Source organism: Pyxicephalus adspersus, chromosome 3, assembly GCF_032062135.1.
Source record: "Pyxicephalus adspersus chromosome 3, UCB_Pads_2.0, whole genome shotgun sequence".
Classification (NCBI taxonomy): domain Eukaryota; kingdom Metazoa; phylum Chordata; class Amphibia; order Anura; family Pyxicephalidae; genus Pyxicephalus; species Pyxicephalus adspersus.
In genome coordinates this window covers 19,760,281-19,779,598 of record NC_092860.1, presented here as the reverse complement: position 1 = coordinate 19,779,598, position 19,318 = coordinate 19,760,281, and the positions used below count along the sequence as shown (strand labels likewise).

Genomic DNA, 19,318 nt, shown 5'->3' with positions numbered 1-19,318 from the left:
ACCCTAGAACATGACATGACTGCCCCAAAGACTCTTGGAAAAAATATAGGTACTGATGGTTTTTTATATGATACATAAAAAAAAAACTTTAAAAGGTAGGGAGGGCAGAATGATATTTTTATCAGTCTCATTACTATCCAGTTTGAATCCTAGTGATCCAATCTCTATTGCCTAACTGAAATACATTAAAGTCTCAAACTTAAATGCTGGGGAAAACATCCGTGTAGACCAAGCCTAAAAGAAGCAGCTTGGGATGGCTCATACCACTGCACATTTAACGTTTTTATTTATTTTTTTTATTATTTTAACTCTATTTACTAACATCATCAGTAACAGGATGGTTATGTACATCCATGCACAGGTGTAGCACTCTCACTCTCCCTGCTTCTGTGACCCCCTCTGTATATCCTGACTCTAGTTGTCACCCCCTAAATCTACCCAAGCTCTCACTGTAAAGCCGTTCATGTATACTGGCTAAGACTTCCTTTATCCATCTTGGCAGTGACCTCCTCCATCTATCCTAGGTGTGCCCTCCTTCATCCCTTCTGTTGTGACCTCTTTCATCTATTTAGGCTGTGATCTTCTTCATACATTCTGACTGTGGCCTTCTCCACCTCTCCTGACGTCCTCCATTTACCCTAGCAATGATCTCCTAAACTCATCATGACTTTGACCCCTCCATGTATCCTGGCTGTGACCACTTTATTCTGGCTATAACTTCTTCTGTCCATCCAGGCTGTAATCTACTCCATCTATTCTGTGAGTAATCTCCTTCTCCATCCAGTCTGTCTGTGACCTCCTCCATCTATCCTGCCTGTGACCACCCCCCATCCATCTATTCTGGTAGTGACCCCTCTATCTTTCCTAGCTGTGGCCTCCTCCATTCAATCTGGAGTTGACTCCTCTATCCATCCTGTCTGTGACCTCCTTTATCTTGGCTCGGACCTCTTCTGTCAATCCTGGCTGTAACCCCCTCCATCCATTCTGGTAGTTACTCCTCCGTCCAATCTAATGTTTAGATCAATTCTGGCTCTGACCTCCTCTTTCTTGACTGTGACCTCCTCCAACAATCCTGGCTGTATCCTCCTCCATCTATCCTGGCTGTACCCCCTCCATCCATTCTGGTAGTGAGCCCTTCACCCAATCTGGCGTTGACCCCAAAATCTATCCTGGCTGTGTCATCCTTCATTCATCCTGGCTGTGACTCCTTTATCTTGGCTGTGACCTCCAATAACAATCCTGGCTTTGACCTTCTCCATCATTTCTAGCTGTAACCCCCTCCATCTTTTCTGGTGGTGGCCCCTCAATTTCTTCTGGTTGTGACATCCTCTATTCACTCTGGCTGTGACCTCTTCCATCTTTCCAGCCTGTGACCTCCTCCACCCAATCTGGAATTGACCCCTACATCTATCTTGGCTGTGACTTTCCCCATCTATCTTGGCTCTAAACTAATCCATCCATCCTGGCTGTGACCCTCTTCATCCATTCTGGTAGTGGCCCCTCCATCTATACTGGCTGTGATCTCCGTCATTCAATCTGGCATTGACCCCTACATCTATTCCGGCTGTAACCTCCTTCATCCACCCTAGCCGTGACCTCCTCTGTCTTTCTTGGCTGTGATCACCTCCATCCAATCTGGCGTTGACCCCTACATCCAGTCTGGCGGTAACCTCCTTCATCCACCCTAGCCGTGACCACCTCCGTCTATCTTTGCTCTGATCTCCTTCACCTATCCTGGCTGTTAGCTCCTCCATCTACTAGTGACCCCTCCATCTCTCCTGGCTGTGACCCCCTCCATCCATTCTGGTAGTGACCCCCCCCCCATCGCCACTGGCTGGTGATTCTGCCTCCACCTCCTTCATAAAAAAATGGGTATCTAGGAAAAAATAGGTAGCAACCCCCGTTTAAACTTTATTTGACAGCCTTGTAATTTAAAACACTAATCAAAACAAAGTTTAAAAAACTAATAAAATATATATAAATAAATGTAAATGAATATATCTAATATATTGAATATAAAATAAAAGTAAGAGTTTTAAAAACCTAAAAAATACAAGGCATTGATTCTTGGCTCTAAATGACCCCTGCCAGTATCAATCATGGCGGCCCTACTACTTAGCCGGCAATTACGTCACTGCTTAGTATTCTGCGTACACCTTCGAGGTCCTACTGTGTCCTTCCGCTACATGACCGAATATAGTCCTTTCCCCTCGTCGCAGACAAACAGAAACATCCAATATAAACGTAATAAATTGTAGTTTATGCAGTTTCTTATAATTCAGTGAGCATAATATGAACAGATTACAATTCGAGAACGAGCTAAAAGAAGTGCTGTCTCGAGCGCGGAGTGATCTGATGGTGTCCACAATGGTGCCCGCGTAAACAACGTGAAGTCCTTTCCTGGTAGAAGGCCGTGGAAGCTGAGTTCTTCGGTAGAGATAAGGTGAGTCAACTGACAATATGAAGTTCTGAACAAGCAATTTCTATGTTTCTGTTAGATTTTGCTCCGAATATCAGCCGTGTTCTATAAGCAAGATGGCGGCCAAAGGCAGGCAGTACAAGGGCAGCTCAGAGGAGAGGACCCCAGGGGAAGTAAGGGGACAGCTAGGCTTAGCATGGGTTTAGTAGTAATGGTGTGGCGGCGTGCTAAGTGTATTTTATTGTCCTCTGAATTCCTTGATTATACAATTTGCCCCCTGAACTAAGTAGAGCCTAGATTATGGGTTCACGTGTGTATGTGTTCGTAGCACTGGTAATTACATTATAACGTTGTTGTCAGTTATCCTATGATAGCAATAAAGTTAATTAATGTTGAATACATTAAATAACACCCCCCCCCCCAGCAACACAAATGAAAGCCTCAGCTCCATGGTTATACAGACAAGCCGTAACCATAGGGCCACCATTAGGCATTGTTCACCCTGCCTGCATTGGTTGTATTGGGCTGCATTGCTGTGTATTGCGGTATGTCGCAGAAACATGGCCACAAAAGTGTGCTGAACGCCATGACGCTGAGGCTGCGACCCGACTAGCGGTCTTCACTACTTTTAGAGCAGAGTTTTTAGAATTGATTGAATCGGTCCATTTCTTTATCCATTATAGGAGACTGCGGGTTTGTTGTGTAGATTGCCGCCCCTGCTGCCTCATAGCTTGGAGGTAATGCTATTTGAAAATCGTACACAAACATATATATATATATATTTACCGATGCTTACAATAAAAAAAAACGAATGCACCTCTCCCAGGCATCGGTGACAGACTTTTATTGCCCCATGGTGCTTAAAGCGTACCTGAACTCAGAAATTTTACTTTATGTAAAAGGGTAGACAAGTCGTTTATTTCAAGTGCAACTCTTTTTTTTAAAAAAAAAAAGGGTGCAGCACTGACCCCTATTTCTCGATCGCCTAGGCATGGGCAAACTACGGCCCGTGGGTTAAATACGGCCCTTTGGCTTTTTAGGCCGGCCCATCAAATATTGGTACAACATTGTCCACTGGCTAAAAAGTGTGACTAACAACATTGTTCCCGTTGAAATCGAATGCAATTTGAATATGTTTTCTTTTACTTTTAGTTAACAGCTTTTACACATAGTTTATATAAGTTCATACAAACACTCTATATTCATCTGATACTGGCCTGGCCCATCTGTCAAATTTTAAAACTCATTGTGGCCCTTGAGCCAACAAGTTTGCCCACCCCTGGCCTAGGTGATCGAAAATGAATAAAAGCGCAAAGCCTCCTGGGATACCTACGTCATGCCCTGGAGGCTCTTGGGTGCTCTTTCTGCGCATGCCCGAACATCTCAGGGATATGCAGAAGAAGCTTTTTCGTGGGGGGAAAAAAACTTTGCAGATCTCACGCATGCGCAGTGAGATTGGCAAGTTTTTTTTCTCCAAGCTACGTCACCCGATCTCGCGTCTTGGTCGGATGACATAGGGAGAAGAACCCTGAAGGAGAGATAAAGATGGCGGCGCGCAGATAGATGCCGGGTAGACACAGGATCTGATAGAAGAGACCTCTGGATGAATCGAAGTGCCCTGTGGGATTGAAGGTAAGTGGATTTTTTTGTTTTGTTTTAGGCACTTTTAGGTTTAGTTCCTCTTAAAGGCTAGGTACACACGTGCAATAATTGACGAACGAATAACGACAACAATTATTATTATTAATAATAATAATAAACAGGATTTTTATAGTGCCAACATATTACGCAGCGCTGTACATTAAATAGGGGTTGGAAATGGCAGACCAATTCAGTGACACAGGAGGAGAGTACCCTGCCCCAAAGAGCTTACAATCTAACGATTATTCACAATTATTTTGAATGATCGTATAGTGCACGATTCTGTATATGCTGAAACGATACGATTGTTCAAATATAATTCACCAATAATTTACACACACTAGATGCGATTGTTTGAACGATGCAGGAAGTGACGTGTACCAGAGAATGTACACCTCAGAGCAATTCACGATCACCCATCGAGCGCACACATGGTAGATAGTGAATGATCATCGCCCAATCAGATCTGCCGGAACGGCCATTTGTTTCTAGGGACAATCCTCATTCTTTGGCCAGTCATTGTGCACTTTTTTTGTTGACGATTTTCAACAACAATTATTGCACGTGTGTATGTAGCCCAACAGTAGCTGTCTGTGGGTGGTAAACCACGATAAATAACAATTGTGATACACAAAATGTGGGCTTATCATCAGAATTTTTACTTAACATAAATAGGTAGCAAACCCTTTTATGCAAGGTAAAAATTACCTTTTTATGGGGGGGGGGGTTAAACCCTAATTTTACTTCCCATGGTAGAATACACCACGCATCCCTGGAGGCTTATGGCTGCTCAGGCATGTGCAAAAGGAGCTTTTTCTTCAATGAAGAAACACATGCGCAGTGAGGTTGGCAGTCTTTCCTACCAGGCTACATCACCTGATCTTGTGCCTGAGCAGTGCAGGATTGTGTGGCGTAAGTAGAAGGCAGAAAAAGAAGATGGCAGTGCCTAGTGCAAAAAGGGAAATTCAGGGAAGACATAGGACCTGATCCGGGAAACCTCTGGAGGGATCATTTTTATATATATATATATATATATATATATATATATGTTTATTTCTGTTTCAAACTTGTTACTATTGTAATGGGAAGCAAAAACAGAAAAGATAAGGACTGAATTTTAAGGCAGAACTAAACCCACGCAACTCACCTATGTGTGTTCCATCGCAGGACGTCCCATCTTCCTTCTCCATTTGAGAGAAGGTCCTCGGCCATCTTAAATGGCTACGCCAGGATGATGCTCAGCTCAGCTTTGTCTCTAGAAACCCAGAGTGATCAGGCAGGTAAAAGAGGGAAATCATCTCTTTCTGCAATAATGACCTGCCTGATCATAGAATTGTAAAAGTGGAACTTTAGTTCCACTTTAAGAGAGAACATTTTTTACCTCTAAGGGTAAATTGTGCAAAAAATCACAAAATATATTCCAATGGGCAATAAGTTATAAGAAATAATGAGGATATAATGTTCTATAGATGTAGTGTCATGTACTGCAGGTTCCCTGGACCTAGTGTGTTTCGAAGGGCACGGTGGGCATATTCCTCCCTTCTGCTTCTTTGTGTCTTAGGAATCTTTTGTTAAGCAAAATGTGGCATGGTCTTCATAAATATTATTCTCAACATCACCAAGCTTTGGGATTATTGCTTTGTGACCCACTTTTTACAGTTTTAGGGTAAAGAGAAGTTATTATTTTACTGACATTCAAAGGAAATCCCAATTGGTTGAGCTGCAGATACATCTAACCTCTTATTGAGTCATTCTTGTTACCTTTTAAATACCTTTACTTGTGTATAGTGTTTAAACTGGAATTGTTTTCTGATGGGCTCATATATCTTGTGGTCTTCCTTTGAAGATTTCTCGCTTTTTAAGAAAGATGAGTTAAGTCTGTAACCTAAAGCACATTTATTTTCCAGAGAAGAGATGCAGCAATTACATTGCATACAGTGACTTGAAGTTAATATATCACAATATAAATATACTTTTAGCCACCCCTCTGAAACACATAATATAGTGAATAGAGGTAGTACAAAGAAAAACGAGGGGTGTTAAGGCTAAATTCAATCATATGTATTCAAAAGAAGATGAGTAAAACATTACATTCTTTGTGCTCTCTCTTGGGCTGCTGCAACTCTTTTAGTCAGCATCTGCTATTCCAGAGTCACTGTTCCACCATTGATTCAATCACTCAGGATAAACCTTAGAATAAGCTCCAAATCATTTCGGAGAAAATCCCACAGTTCTATGTATACCTGGGTTCTAATTCAACATGTCACATTCCCTTTACTCAAGCATCGGCCAGTACTACCCTGAACTCCCAATATTATTGCTGTATATTTACCTTTAACCATAACTACTTAGGCCTACATTCCCCTGAGGAAGCCAATAGACAAAAACGCGTCGGGTAACAAGCCAGTATACGGTCTATACGACTAAATATACCTTACGGTTAAATTTAAGTAGTTACATACTGTCTAGTTTGTTATTTCCAGCCCCATGACATTCTAATGGGTGTTGGATAAACGAACATATATAAGCTATGTAACAATGTAATGTTGTACTTGTTTTCTTATAAATACATTTTGCCTTAAAACCCCTTGATATTTTCTTTTTACTGTAAGATGTGAAATGCGATATGGTTTCCAAATAAAACCTTTCGATGAATTTGTCAATGTCATTCTCAACTGGGGTATTATGAAATTCTAGAGTTCCTTTAGAGGTGCATGAGGGTTCTTTGAGCTGTGGATGATTGACCTCCCTTTCTGTGGTATCTGCATAGTTCTTGAATCAACCCACTACAGAGCCAGCAGCATGACACCAAAGATTATTTTAACTTTCCTTAAGTGTGGTGTTCAGACCACCATGGTAAGGCGAGCCTTCTTCCAAGTAACCATTGATGTAGGGGTAGTTTTGTAACTTTTCAAACTATCTACCTTTCTCCTTTTATAAATCATCTGTGAGTCTATGAATATCAGACCATCTTAGGGATGTTGTACAAAAATATTGCTGCTGTTACTGGTCAATAAGTTTAGCATTTTGGATTTATCTAATTTCATTCTGTGTTCTAGAATTGCCTCATTTATATGTTGGATTTTCATCATCCTTAGATTTTTTTTTTTTATGGGATGCAGTTTCTACAAATTGTATCAGTTATTAGACTGTTAATTCGTATCATTTGCTGTAATTTAAAAATAATGGGAGAGATTTGTCAACTTTGCCGCACACAAGGCAGTGAATTTAGCAGCTCTGAAATGTTTAATAAAACAGATTTCTTATAGGCTCACAGCTTGATTATTAATTTCTTTCATCTGATGCTCAAAAATACCACTGCCCCAAATATAGAACATTTCCCTGACCTCCTACTTCCCTGACACCACTTCTCTACGTCTGGGTGAGTCTAATAAAGGGAAATGCATTTAAAATGCAATTTTGGATCCATAATATTGTTTGCCAATAAAGTGAGAACGTACTTTGGTTTACTTATTCCTAACTGTCTATGGTGTGAGGTTAGGAAATAGAAGGAGGGGTGGATAATGGTATCTGAGTTTGTAGACCCCGTAGTGGCTGTTGTCTCCTTCCAAGGTATGAAGGTGGAATATAGGAAGAGGAGAAGATCCTTTATGGGCCCTGTCCATTTCATGCATATGGGGAAAGGTGTGGATAATGGTATCTGATCTTTGCATACCCTGCCGTGTCTCTGGCCTCCATATTGTTTCTCTTCCATAGTGTGGGATTGGGATGTTGGTGTTTGTTCTTTGTAGACCCTGTGGTGTCTCTTGGCTCCCTGCCATCCTATGGTGGGTCGGGATATAGGAAGAGGGGTGGAAATTGGCATCTGAGCTTTGTAGACCTTGTGGTGGATCTGGTTCCCTTATTCTTGCCATCCCATAACGTGGAGTTAGGATATAGTAAGAGAGATGGATAAAAAGCTGTCTTACATTTATAAATGTATCCCAAATGCATGCTAGGGGAGGATGAAATGAAACCACAACTTCATTTCCAGGGCTTTAGGGTTCCACTTCCCAGTGGATCTACATTTGTGATTGTTTTTGCCAAAGTGATAGATTCATAGTTGAGCTGTATATAAACTTATCTTATGCAGGCTTCCTGGCTGCAATAGTTTTAATTTTTTGTACTGTTTTCCCCTTTATATTATCCTGTGTTCCTGCCAATATTACGCTTTCTGTCATGGCAACCCTTACTATACTGTATCTGTGGACGAGCTTCATTTTAACCCTGGACAGCAAGGACAGCAGAACACTTCGCCCCACTATATTTTCCATAATATTGTGGGGATACATTTTGTAGGCCACATAGTGTCAGAAACAATTCCTAAAAAAGGAGTGCAGCTGAGGAAGTTATTAACTTATTTTCCCTTATTGAACAGATATACCAAAGCACTTTCAATGGAATTAATGAATTATTTTACAAATCAAACGAAACCAAATAGGAGATTTCTGAGTAAGGGCTTATTCTGGTAGATTTGATCTTGTAGGTGTTTCTAACTGCAGTTAGACAAAGGATTTCCTAGCGTTCTTTCTTTTGATTTCCTAGTAACTGCCACATTTGCAGTATCATTGATTGGCTCTGTTGCAGTTTTTGGGAATTACTAAGATGCTACATGCAGTGTCCCACAGGTGGTCAGCTGCTCAAGCAATGACATAGATTCATGTGAACGTAATCAAAGTACCAGAAAACTCCGGTGTTGGTTTTCAGTCATTTGCGAAAGCCTGGAAAATACCTAATACTGCTCCCAGGAGCCTAGAGCTTCAAATTGGGAAATACAGTAGATGGTAAATACAACACAACTGTCCATGTTAGTCTGCATACATTTTACTGCACAATTTAACCAGTGTGACTCAATTTTCTGTGTTCCAATGCAGGTGAAGCATCTTCTTTTTCCTAGAAAAAATCTCATTTTATTTGGCTGTGTCGGAATGACATGACTTCCTGCGCAGGAGTTCTTTAATCCCCGGCACATGCAGGAGAAATCGGGATTGCCAGCTTTCTCTAGCAACCAAAGCTGACGCTGCACATGTGCAGCACAGCTTTTTCAGATTTCCCTGGCGCAATCATAATTTCCCCAGAAATGTTTTTAAGCTGCGTTGGAAAGATTTGTATTAAAGTGGCCCCCCTGTATTATAACCCAACTTCTCAGTAACCATCCAAGAACAGCCAGGTGGTTACTGAAAAGGGTTTGGGAGGATACTGGACATATTCAATCCCTTACTTCCATAACCCCCCTCCTGATCATTTATTTTCTACAGTGACACTTTAGTTCCACTTTAAGGCAGGCTGCTTACTCTTTGCTGCTGCTCCAGTTACCCCACTATGCTCAGTGAATCCTTTGTCATATAATTAGACACACACACACAGTCTGTTTTAAGCTGAAAAAATAAACTTATTTAAAGAGAATAAAGGAAAGGCCTTTGACCCCACCTTCTACCGGCTTCATAAATGTACCAATGACACAACTATGTCTCCGCTGTCCCCTGAGAAATCTGGGGGTGTTTGATATCCCACAAGAATGCCTGCAGCAGTGTTAGAAATTAGCCGATGGATTTTCTAGATTACATAACTGCAAAACATTTTCGTCATTACTTAAATGTTAAAAACAGGAAAGCATTGCAAAAGTTTGTGACCTCTATAGAACAACGGCACTATTGCTGCAGTACCCAAGAAAAATGTTTGTTTCATGGATCCGTTACCCAGGGGCTTTTAAAATAGTTTTATGTTTTCTGAGGTTAGTTGTAGAATATTTGTATATGATGAGCTTTTGAATTTAATGTGATAGTTTATTAAAGTATAAGGATTATGTATAAGAGAAACTAATCGTGCTGCCTACCACAACCCATCATTCTTTTTTGCCTTCACCTGTAACAGTAAAAAAGTAAATGGAAGAAATCCAGGTATAATAATTCCCTTTTTTACCCACTGACCCCACCAGCGTAATGCTGTCGGGTTTGAGAAGCAGGTTGGGTGCTTTACATAGTTTCATCAAAACCTCACTACATCTTGTCTAAGGCTGTACTCACGTTAGATTTCTGACGTTAGAAAAGATCTTTCACGATCCTTTTCAACGACAAAAGACTGAAAGAGCACTTTATATACAGTACCATTCTTCTCTATGGAGAGGGGAGGGGGGAGAACGACGGAGTGGCATCCCACTGCGCTCTCTCCCCTTCACTTCATTACGATCGTTCCTCGTCCACGCCAGGATGATCCATGATTGACATGGGACGAGTGCTGTACACGTGTCGGATGATTCCTGCCCAATACTAGCCCTGAAGCGATAATCAAACGAGAATGATCTGATGTGTGTATGTAGCCTTAAGCCGCATACACACGTGCAATTCTTGTGGTTGGAAAGGATCTTTCACGATCCTTTCCAGCTATAAGAACTGCACGATGCATGAACAAGTGCTGTACATACAGCACCGTTCTGCTCCATGGAGAGGGGACAAGGAGAACGTCGGAGCGGCACCTTGCTGCGCGCTCTCCCCCTTCCCTTGCATTTGGATCGCTCCTCATTCATCGTTCGTGGATCCGCCAGGACGGATCCACGGACGATGAACGACGCGGGCTGTACACACGGCAGATTCTCGCCCGATATTCGCCCGAAGCCCTTTATCGGGCGAGAAAAATTTGACTTGTGTACGTAGCTTTAGTTTTCCTTGGAAGAGCCCACAGCCACAGATGCAAGCAGTTGGCTGGCTCCTACGAGAACAATATGCAAGTATCAAATTGTGTGGGTTGCAATTGTATGCAGACTGTCATATGTCATGTGATTGTCATTGGAAACAATATTTCGCGATCATTTCCAGTGATCGATGGATGAATGAATGACACTGTACACACAATGTTGTTCTTTTCAATGGAGAGGGGAGGTGGGAAAACAGGCGAGCTCCACGCCGCTGTGCTTTTCTCAATAGGAGGTGTATCTGCTTTCTCTTCTGTAAATGATCAAATCAGACAATCATCATTCAATAATTCCAGACAACCAAAGGTCGCCTTTGCATCTTTACTATGAGGGTAATCTGTTTATAGCTTCCAGATTTGAAGCAAGTTAAAGGGTCAGTCCATATATATTTTATATTTCATTTTTGGCCTGATTCCAATAGTTCATTTACAGCAGCATCTTTTAGCTGTAATAGCTTCTCTTGTGCTTGAAAACTTATCAGGTAATGCCTGTTGCATGGTTTAAGACCAACTGTGTTTGTAGAAAAGTACAGATCAGCGTCCCAGACACATTGGGCCTCATTTAATAAAGCTCTCCAAGGCTGGAGAGGATATACTTTCATCAGTGAAGCTGGGTGATCCAGCAAACCTGTAATGGATTTCCTAAAAGTCAAGCTATTTGTTAGCGTTGTAACGTTTTCAATCCTGGACCAGATCCATTCCAGATTTGCTGGATCACCCAGCTTCACTGATAAAAGTGTATCCTATCTGGCCTTGGAGAGCTTTAAAAAATAATAATTATTATTATTATTACCACAAAGTATTTATATAGCGCCAACATATTACACAGCGCTGTAGAAAGTCCATAGTCTAATGTTCCTACCATAGTCGTATGTCATTAATGTAGTCTAAGGTCAATTTAGGAATAATCCAATTACCCTAACTGCATGTTTTTGGGATGTGTGAGGAAATCAGGCTCATAGTGTTCAGGTCTGTTTGGTGCAACATATTAGTTTTGCTTTCCCCAGGGAACATTGTTTACATGTGTTATGTCTAAGTTGTAAAATGCCACAACAAAAGAAGATAATGTCATGGGAATTAGTTGCAATTGCAAGATCCTCGCTTAAGTTCCCTGGAGTGGATTGATCCTTTAATACAAGACAGATTGTCTTGCCATTGTATGTATACAAACATCCATTTAATCAGTTTCCTGTCAACACATATACATGTATATTATTTTGATCTATAAATAACTCATGTGGGAAGCAAGGGGGGTGAGTGGAAGTTGTTGGAAAACCCCGGGATGATTAGAGAGGAACCGAGCGAGGCACTTTGTCTGGTTTTGTGTGACAGGCATCCTATATGTGTATGAATCATTGCCTAGTAAGTGATCAGTTCCCAGGTATGAGTCAGAGAAAAACAATCATCCGTCAGTCCTCCCCCCCATGGATTAGACCGCCTGAACTTCACCATATATGTTATTTACAATAATTTACAGCTGTATAACTAGATTCATATCTAGTGATTACTGCTGATCGTGACTCATTTTCTGCTCCAAATACAACACAGAGGAAAAGGGTTTCTTGATTTGCATTTGCAGAAACTTGAAAGATTTCAACTATTACTGCAAAATGTTTTTCCACAAGTGGTGAATAGGATCTGGCCAGCAATTCGAGAAGTAAGATGTGCAGAGTGGTTGGCACAGACCACTGGGATGTACACAGACCTAGACGGCATTCTGAGCGAGCATCATAAACAAGCCTGAGGGGCATTTCGTTTAGATGATCACTTGTTAATGAGCTTCAACATTTTTCATATTATGCAACATTCCCAATCTGAAAATGAAGGCACGCTCTGTGACGCCTGCCTATGTTATGTCCTAGCTTGACCTGCCTCGGCCGTAATTCGCCTTTCCAGGGGATTTCTTTCTTGCTTCTCGTAGAGATGGCATTTATGGGTGAAATGTAATGCTCCCCTGATGAAAGAAGCAGTGTGACAGGCTGACAGTTTAGAGACCCTAAAGCTATGCATGCATAAATGCGACGTGTGCTGATGTGCAGCTTGTCTTTCACAGCCAGTGATACACTTTTCAAGTTGATCTAATAATGTGTAATCTGGAGTGGCAAAAACCATGTTCATTGGGCAGTGTACACTTGATCATAAAAATACGAATGCACAAATGCAGATTTGATAAAATGCAATGAATATGTGGCTGTTTCATTGTGCCATCCCTATTCATAAACAAAACTATTCTTTGTACGAATACAAAGAATAAAATAAAGCTGATAGTTTTTAATGGACAAGCAAAGTTCATGCATATAAATGCACAGGTTTGTGTGTTGGTTTAATTCCTTGTACAATGCAGTATTTGGTAAATTTAAAAATGCATTATTCTGATTGAGAATGGGAGGATCAACACTACTGCTATGCATCAGTCTTACCACTGAACATACTTACTAAAGCACAAGGTGCAGGGATGAGGTTATAGGTGAGCTGCTTCTCCTTCTTTGCCAGCTAGCAGTTCGTGAATGAATGAGATGAATCCTGGACCAAGCTTTTGAGTTTGTAAAAAATTGACTTGTGGGGTTGCATGAATAACAAAACTGGAGAAACAGAATTGCAAATCTTCCAGTAAGTAAAACAACAGGCCTGATTTATTAAAGCTCTCTTAAGCTACGTACAAGCGTCCAATATTCGACTCGGGCCGATATCGGGAAGAATCGGGTGTGTGTACAGCGCCTGTTGTCCAAAGTCCGAACGATCGTAATGCAAGGGAAGGGGGAGAGCGCGCAGCAGGGTGCCGCTCTGTCGTTCACCTCTCTCCATAGAGCAGAAAGGGGCTGTATGTACAGCACTCGTTCATGCGTCGTGCTGTCTTTTGTCGTTGGAAAGGATCCTTTCCAACGACAATAATTGCACGTGTGTATGCGGCTTAGGACAGGAGAAGATAGACCATAATGGAAGAACCTGGGTGATCCAGCAAACCTGGGATGCATCTGACCCAGGTTTAAAAACTTTTATATACCAGCAGGAGATTATTTTAAATAAATACTTTACAGGTTTACTGGATCACAGAGGTTTTCCAAAGATAGTCTTATCTTATCCAGTCTTGGATAGATTTAATGAATCAGGCCTAATATGTAAACTTTGCTTAGAGTTCGGCTGTAATTGAACCTAGTATGTATTTCAGTGTTTCTCAAATGGGGTACCTCCAGAGCTTTTTGTCTATCTATAAGGCTGACATCCTTCCCACTAACCATTGCACTAATATACTGTGAGCTGTGGGTATAGTAAATATAACAGGGGTTCCCCAAGATCTGAACATTTTTTTCAGGAGTTTCCCTATTTTAAAAGGTAGAGAAAGACTAATTTATTTTTATAGAAGATACCGCTGTCAGTTGTTGTTCTAAATCTATTAAGCAATATTTCAGGTGGTTTTTATAGCAGAATGTCTGATGAGCAGAGGATTTTCATCAATTTATCTATTAATGTTTACCATCAATGGTATACATTTAGCGTAAACCTATTATCTATGTTTTGGTAAGTTTGTCATTGTAGGCTTATCTGTGCAGGGTCCTCTGCTCCTGTGTAATATGTTGGTGCTCTATAAATACTGTTTAATAATAATAATAATAATAATTATGCCTCACTCTATTCAGCCTCTTTTAGCAAATATATTTTTGTGACGATGTTTCAAAAATTCTTACCTAGGGAATCTGTCAGAAACAGCATTTTCTTTTGCAGGCTGACAACACTAAACCACTTTCTCACAATTAGCAGCAATGTTGTCAGCCTGATACACAAGCTTCTTTTTTTAGCAATTGGGTTACATATGCGGTAGACCAAAAAGGCAACCCAACCGTCACATGAAAGGACGTTCAAGACAAACCGGCAAAAATCATGTTACTCATGAAGCAGTGGTTTAGTGTTGTCATATTGCTATATAGGCTCTTTTTATTCCTGCCAAGCAGTTAAAAGTGAAACAAAACCTAATACTTAATAATTGCAATTAGGCAGGTTCTGTATTGCAGAAGGGACTATTATTTTTCTTCACATGACCACATTAATGCAAAATGTCACCTGGTCTCCATAACCCAGGATTGCATTGAGGCTACACCGGGCTCTTGCTGGTTTATGTTACTGTCTGTATGCAAAAATAAAATCACATGTTTTTGGGACAGGTTTATGGTGTTGCATTCATTACATCCTTTCCATTTTTCATATATTGTAAAGAAAAAGACTGGCTGAATTTTTTTTGAGTGATTTAAGCCTCTTCCTCTGGCCATTTACACAGAGAATATGTTTTCAGCCCTTCTATAGAAACGATTACATGGTTATAAATACTCCATCTTCTTTTTACATGGTTACATTTGATTACTTCTTTTTGTTTTGTATTTAAAAGAAAAAGGTGTTTCAAATAATGTTTATTATGTACAGTGTTCTCCCCAGCTTCTTTTAGAAAGTTGCACCACCCGGCACTTTTCAGCTACTACGTGGCTGTTTTTGGGTGGTTACTGATGAGTTGGGTGACAATATAGGGACTGCCACTCGCCTACAATTTCATCCCAACCAGCTTAAAAAATGTCTGGGTTGAGCACTGATGTATATATTTAGTCATCCCTACTTAATGTACAGGGCTGCATAATAATGTTGGCGCTATATAAATATTGTTTATTAATATTATAATAACCTTTTCCAATGTTTAGCCTTTATTGTCCCATGTCTCCACACAGGGACTGTGTCCAGAAATGGAGGAAGGAATTAATGAGAACATCATGGTCGGACCTGATGCTGATGAAATTCAAGTAGACTCCTCCGTGTCCATAAGTACTGAGGGCACTGATATATCACTGATGCATTCAGAATTTCAGGAGGTCAGCATGGCAACAGAGACAGCTGAGCCAAATATACAAAATACAGAGAAACATGAACTGGAAATGAAAATGAATAGAAATGATATGGAAGCAGAAGATCCATATGGGAAGAACAACATGGAAGTACAGGAGTCAGGTATCCTGGAGAGCCAAGACAGCATGGAGGTGTCAGATGTAACTAAGATTACAGACAACAATGAAGCGGTTGATGTTGGTTACATAGCTGATAGCCAACAAAATGGACATCAGATCACAATACAAGGGGTAGCAGAAGATTCTACAAGTGAAGAATCAATGAGTCTTGACACAAAGAACACGGAACAGCTTGATATTGAGCAAAGTCCAATAAGCAAGGCCTTGCAGGAAGTGACTAAGTGCCTGGATATAGATAATCATAATCTGGAGGAAGAAGCAGACAACCCTATTGAAAATATTAGGCAGACTAACCAAACTGATACTAAAGAGGGAGAGCCAGAAACCTGCTTCTTCAAACAAGCCAATCCGCAAATCCTTCAAGTGCCGGTGTCCAATACCATATGTGTTCCTGAAACAAGAATACAAGAGGTGACAAATAATATGACTTCTGAGAGCATTGTTTTAGCACCAAGCATACACATCAGTACCAGAGATTTTATTTATTCCCACCTAGAGTATACTGGGTACCCGACATCTGATATGGTCATGTCATGTACCAGTCATTGCACATTGCAAATAGGCCGGTATGTTTTATAACACAACCTGCTTGTTTGCAATATATATATATAAATAATTGTGTATATATATATATATATATACAATTAAGAAAATGGGGACAGTCCGGTGTATTTTGTGCCAACAACATTAGCGCTGTTGATTCCACCACAACCACAAAACAAATCCCCAGCCATACAATCGCACAGCTGCCAGACGTCATCTTGCATCATGACTACACTGTATGTGTTTTATTTTGCAATACTGTTTACTACACACAGTTTTTCAAGCTGGGTCTTGCACAGAACACTAATCTAGAAAAAAAAGAATTTGGCACACTTGATTCATTAAGTTGTTATTTTCCCCATCAGCTGATTCATCAAATTGTCATGAAGACAAATATGTGTATCCCTTGCAGTTTTATTCACCCATTCTGCCTGGTATGCTAATAGCATAAAGACCTCAAAGTGTCATGATCTTAACCCCCTAGAATAAACTGGTCCTTAAGGGTGAATCTGGCTGTGTTTCAAAGGATATAATATAAAGGGGATAGAAGCAGCAGTTTTTGTATGATAGTGCTGATTTAGGGGGCTTTTCAAGTTTTGTTTAAGTGAACCTTTTCTAACCACTTTGATCATCTAAAATATAAATCTATGCAGAGTCATATTTAAATAATAACTGCACTTTCAAAGTCTCTTCACCTAAAGTAACCCATCTTCCTCCACATAAATGCTCTTCTGCAATCCGTATGTTTCCTGCCATTGTGGCTCTGCCCCTTAGTTTACTTTCAGTGGACACAGTCAAGCCCCAAAACATCTAAAGAGAAGGTAGATGGGCAGCCTAACTTCTCTGTGTAAGTCTATAGGGCTTTACAGTGCAGATGCATATTTTACATATTTTAACACACGCATCTGTCACCTTAGAAAGGGCAACCTCATTTTTGTACAGGATATTGTTGCTTGCTTTTTTGTTTCTATAAGCAATATAAGCCTGATGGAGGTTTTATCTTGTCCATACTGTATGCAAAACTTAGAGGAAGTATTCACTTTGGATTAACAGTAAAGATTGCTACCAAAGAGCTGACATTACGATGCTCCGGAATTGCCTCCTGCATGCCTAGTCTAAGATTCACTTTGCTATGAAGGTCTTCAGGAAAATAAATCCTGTTTAACCATTGTGGAAAGTCCCATGACCAGCCCAGTGTCTAGAGAGGGTGTAGTTCTGGATGGGTTCTTGTTAGCATTATTGCCTCTGCCCTATGGCACAACAGAAATAGAGTTTGTATGTCTCCTAAATTAGGAGTAATCCTACCTTTGATAGTTTTCTCCACAACAAACGATAAGAGCTTTCTCTTCACTTTATTGTAATTACTCTTGTTCTCTGCTGTTCTGTCTCCGTATTTTCTGCCCTGTCCCTGTACCCCATTTTCTACCCCATAAAATCAAAAACTTTTTATTTATAGCTGGTCATATCATTATTGTTATTTATAGTAAACCTTTTCCTGATTATGCTGTTTTCCGAATATGTTTTTATCTGATTTTCTAGGGGACAATATCTAATACACAGATGCTTTCCTGTCAACCCAACTCATGTTCTGTACCCGGAGTGTGTAGCATCTGCCAGTCGCTTCTCACCCAGTCACCTCAAACAATCATCTTGCCCTCAGATGTCTCAGGGACCGCTTATCCTGCTAATTCTGTGGATCAGATTATACACGGATCAATCAACCCGCAACTTATTCAAGGTAAAAAAAGAAATATTCCATTCCATCATGTGTCTGCTATATGTGTATGTATTGTCAGCAGCCACTGTGACTCAGAATCACTTGTTCCAAGTTTACCTTAGGCTGCTACTCACAGTCCGTCCCCGTGTGAACTCTGCCATCCTGCAGTTTTGTATGTTTATTTAAAACTGGCCCTGTGACCTGTGTAGTCTTCTGAAGACTAGAACAGCACATAAAGGGAAGCCGAAAAAAATAAAAATAAATTTTGTGCTGAGAAAATGTATATCTTATAAGTTTGCACTGTATATGTGTATGTGTGTTTGTATTGATTACTTTATCATTGAGCGCATCTCAAGATCATTCACAAAGAACATTTGAATGTTTCCAAAGATTTCTATTTACAAGGGAGGTCCTAACAACACTCCAACACCACAACGATCACCCAAAAGTATTCTCTTTAATCTTCTCAAACTTTACTCCTTAAAGTGGACCTCATGTAACATTTTTGCATTTATATGAAAGAATGGCTATCACTTTTAAATAATGGAGAAAACTTTATTTTTTTTTTATTTAATTTTTAAATCTCCTACCCTTCTATCGCTGCACCAGTAAAGACTGAAGAGGAAACCTGCAGCCTTCTGGGATACTTGCGTCACATATCCCCAGAGGCTGTGGGCTGCTCCTTTTGTGCATGCCAAACATCATGCATGCATTATTAGGGTCTTTCCCATCATCAGGGCTTTACTATTTACAGAAAGACACATCACCTGATCAGTGCGAGTTTGGGTGATGTGAAGCAGAACTCAGAAGAAAGGAGATGGCCACACTTGCCATTCCGTCCAGTGCTGGAAAGAGAGAAGTCGAGACAACGCAGGACTCGCTGGGCTCAGTTTGTGGAGGGATTGAGGGCTTTTCACAATTAAGGGTGGGTGATTTTTTTTTTTTTTTTTTTGTGAAAACTCCACTTTAACTCCCAAGTATTTTTTAACCTGAAGTGTTAAAACTCTAAAATTAAACTGACCTGGTATAAAATGTTTCTAGGGTAATACCAGTGCCTTTGTGCAGTACTGCATAGGGGATCTGTGTTTATCTTTGACTATGTGAGAATAATTTGGTCCCTGTTGATTTGTCACAATGCATGCAGAAATATTGTTCTGAAACCTCCTGGACTGTGTGATGTATAAATCCCAAGTGGCTTCAAGGCAGTCTACCTGCAGTCATTGCTCTCATACATGCTCATCATCGGGGTGCCTGCCATTAATATTTGAAAGGGGCACAGGATTTGATAGGCAGGTTAGCATG

The 19,318-nt window shown here is 40.5% G+C and overlaps 1 protein-coding gene across 1 annotated transcript in view; it reads left to right on the top strand.

Annotated features, from left to right (window-relative positions):
- Window positions 1-2,104: 2,104 nt before the first annotated feature.
- ZNF335 (zinc finger protein 335) overlaps window positions 2,105-19,318 on the top strand; it is a 41,402-nt gene continuing 24,188 nt past the window's right edge. The window contains exons 1-3 of the mRNA XM_072403798.1: window positions 2,105-2,443; window positions 15,463-16,167; window positions 17,839-18,037. Of these exons, the coding sequence (XP_072259899.1) occupies window positions 15,478-16,167; window positions 17,839-18,037 (889 nt within the window). The 5' untranslated portion in view covers window positions 2,105-2,443; window positions 15,463-15,477. The remainder of the gene's footprint in view (window positions 2,444-15,462; window positions 16,168-17,838; window positions 18,038-19,318) is intronic.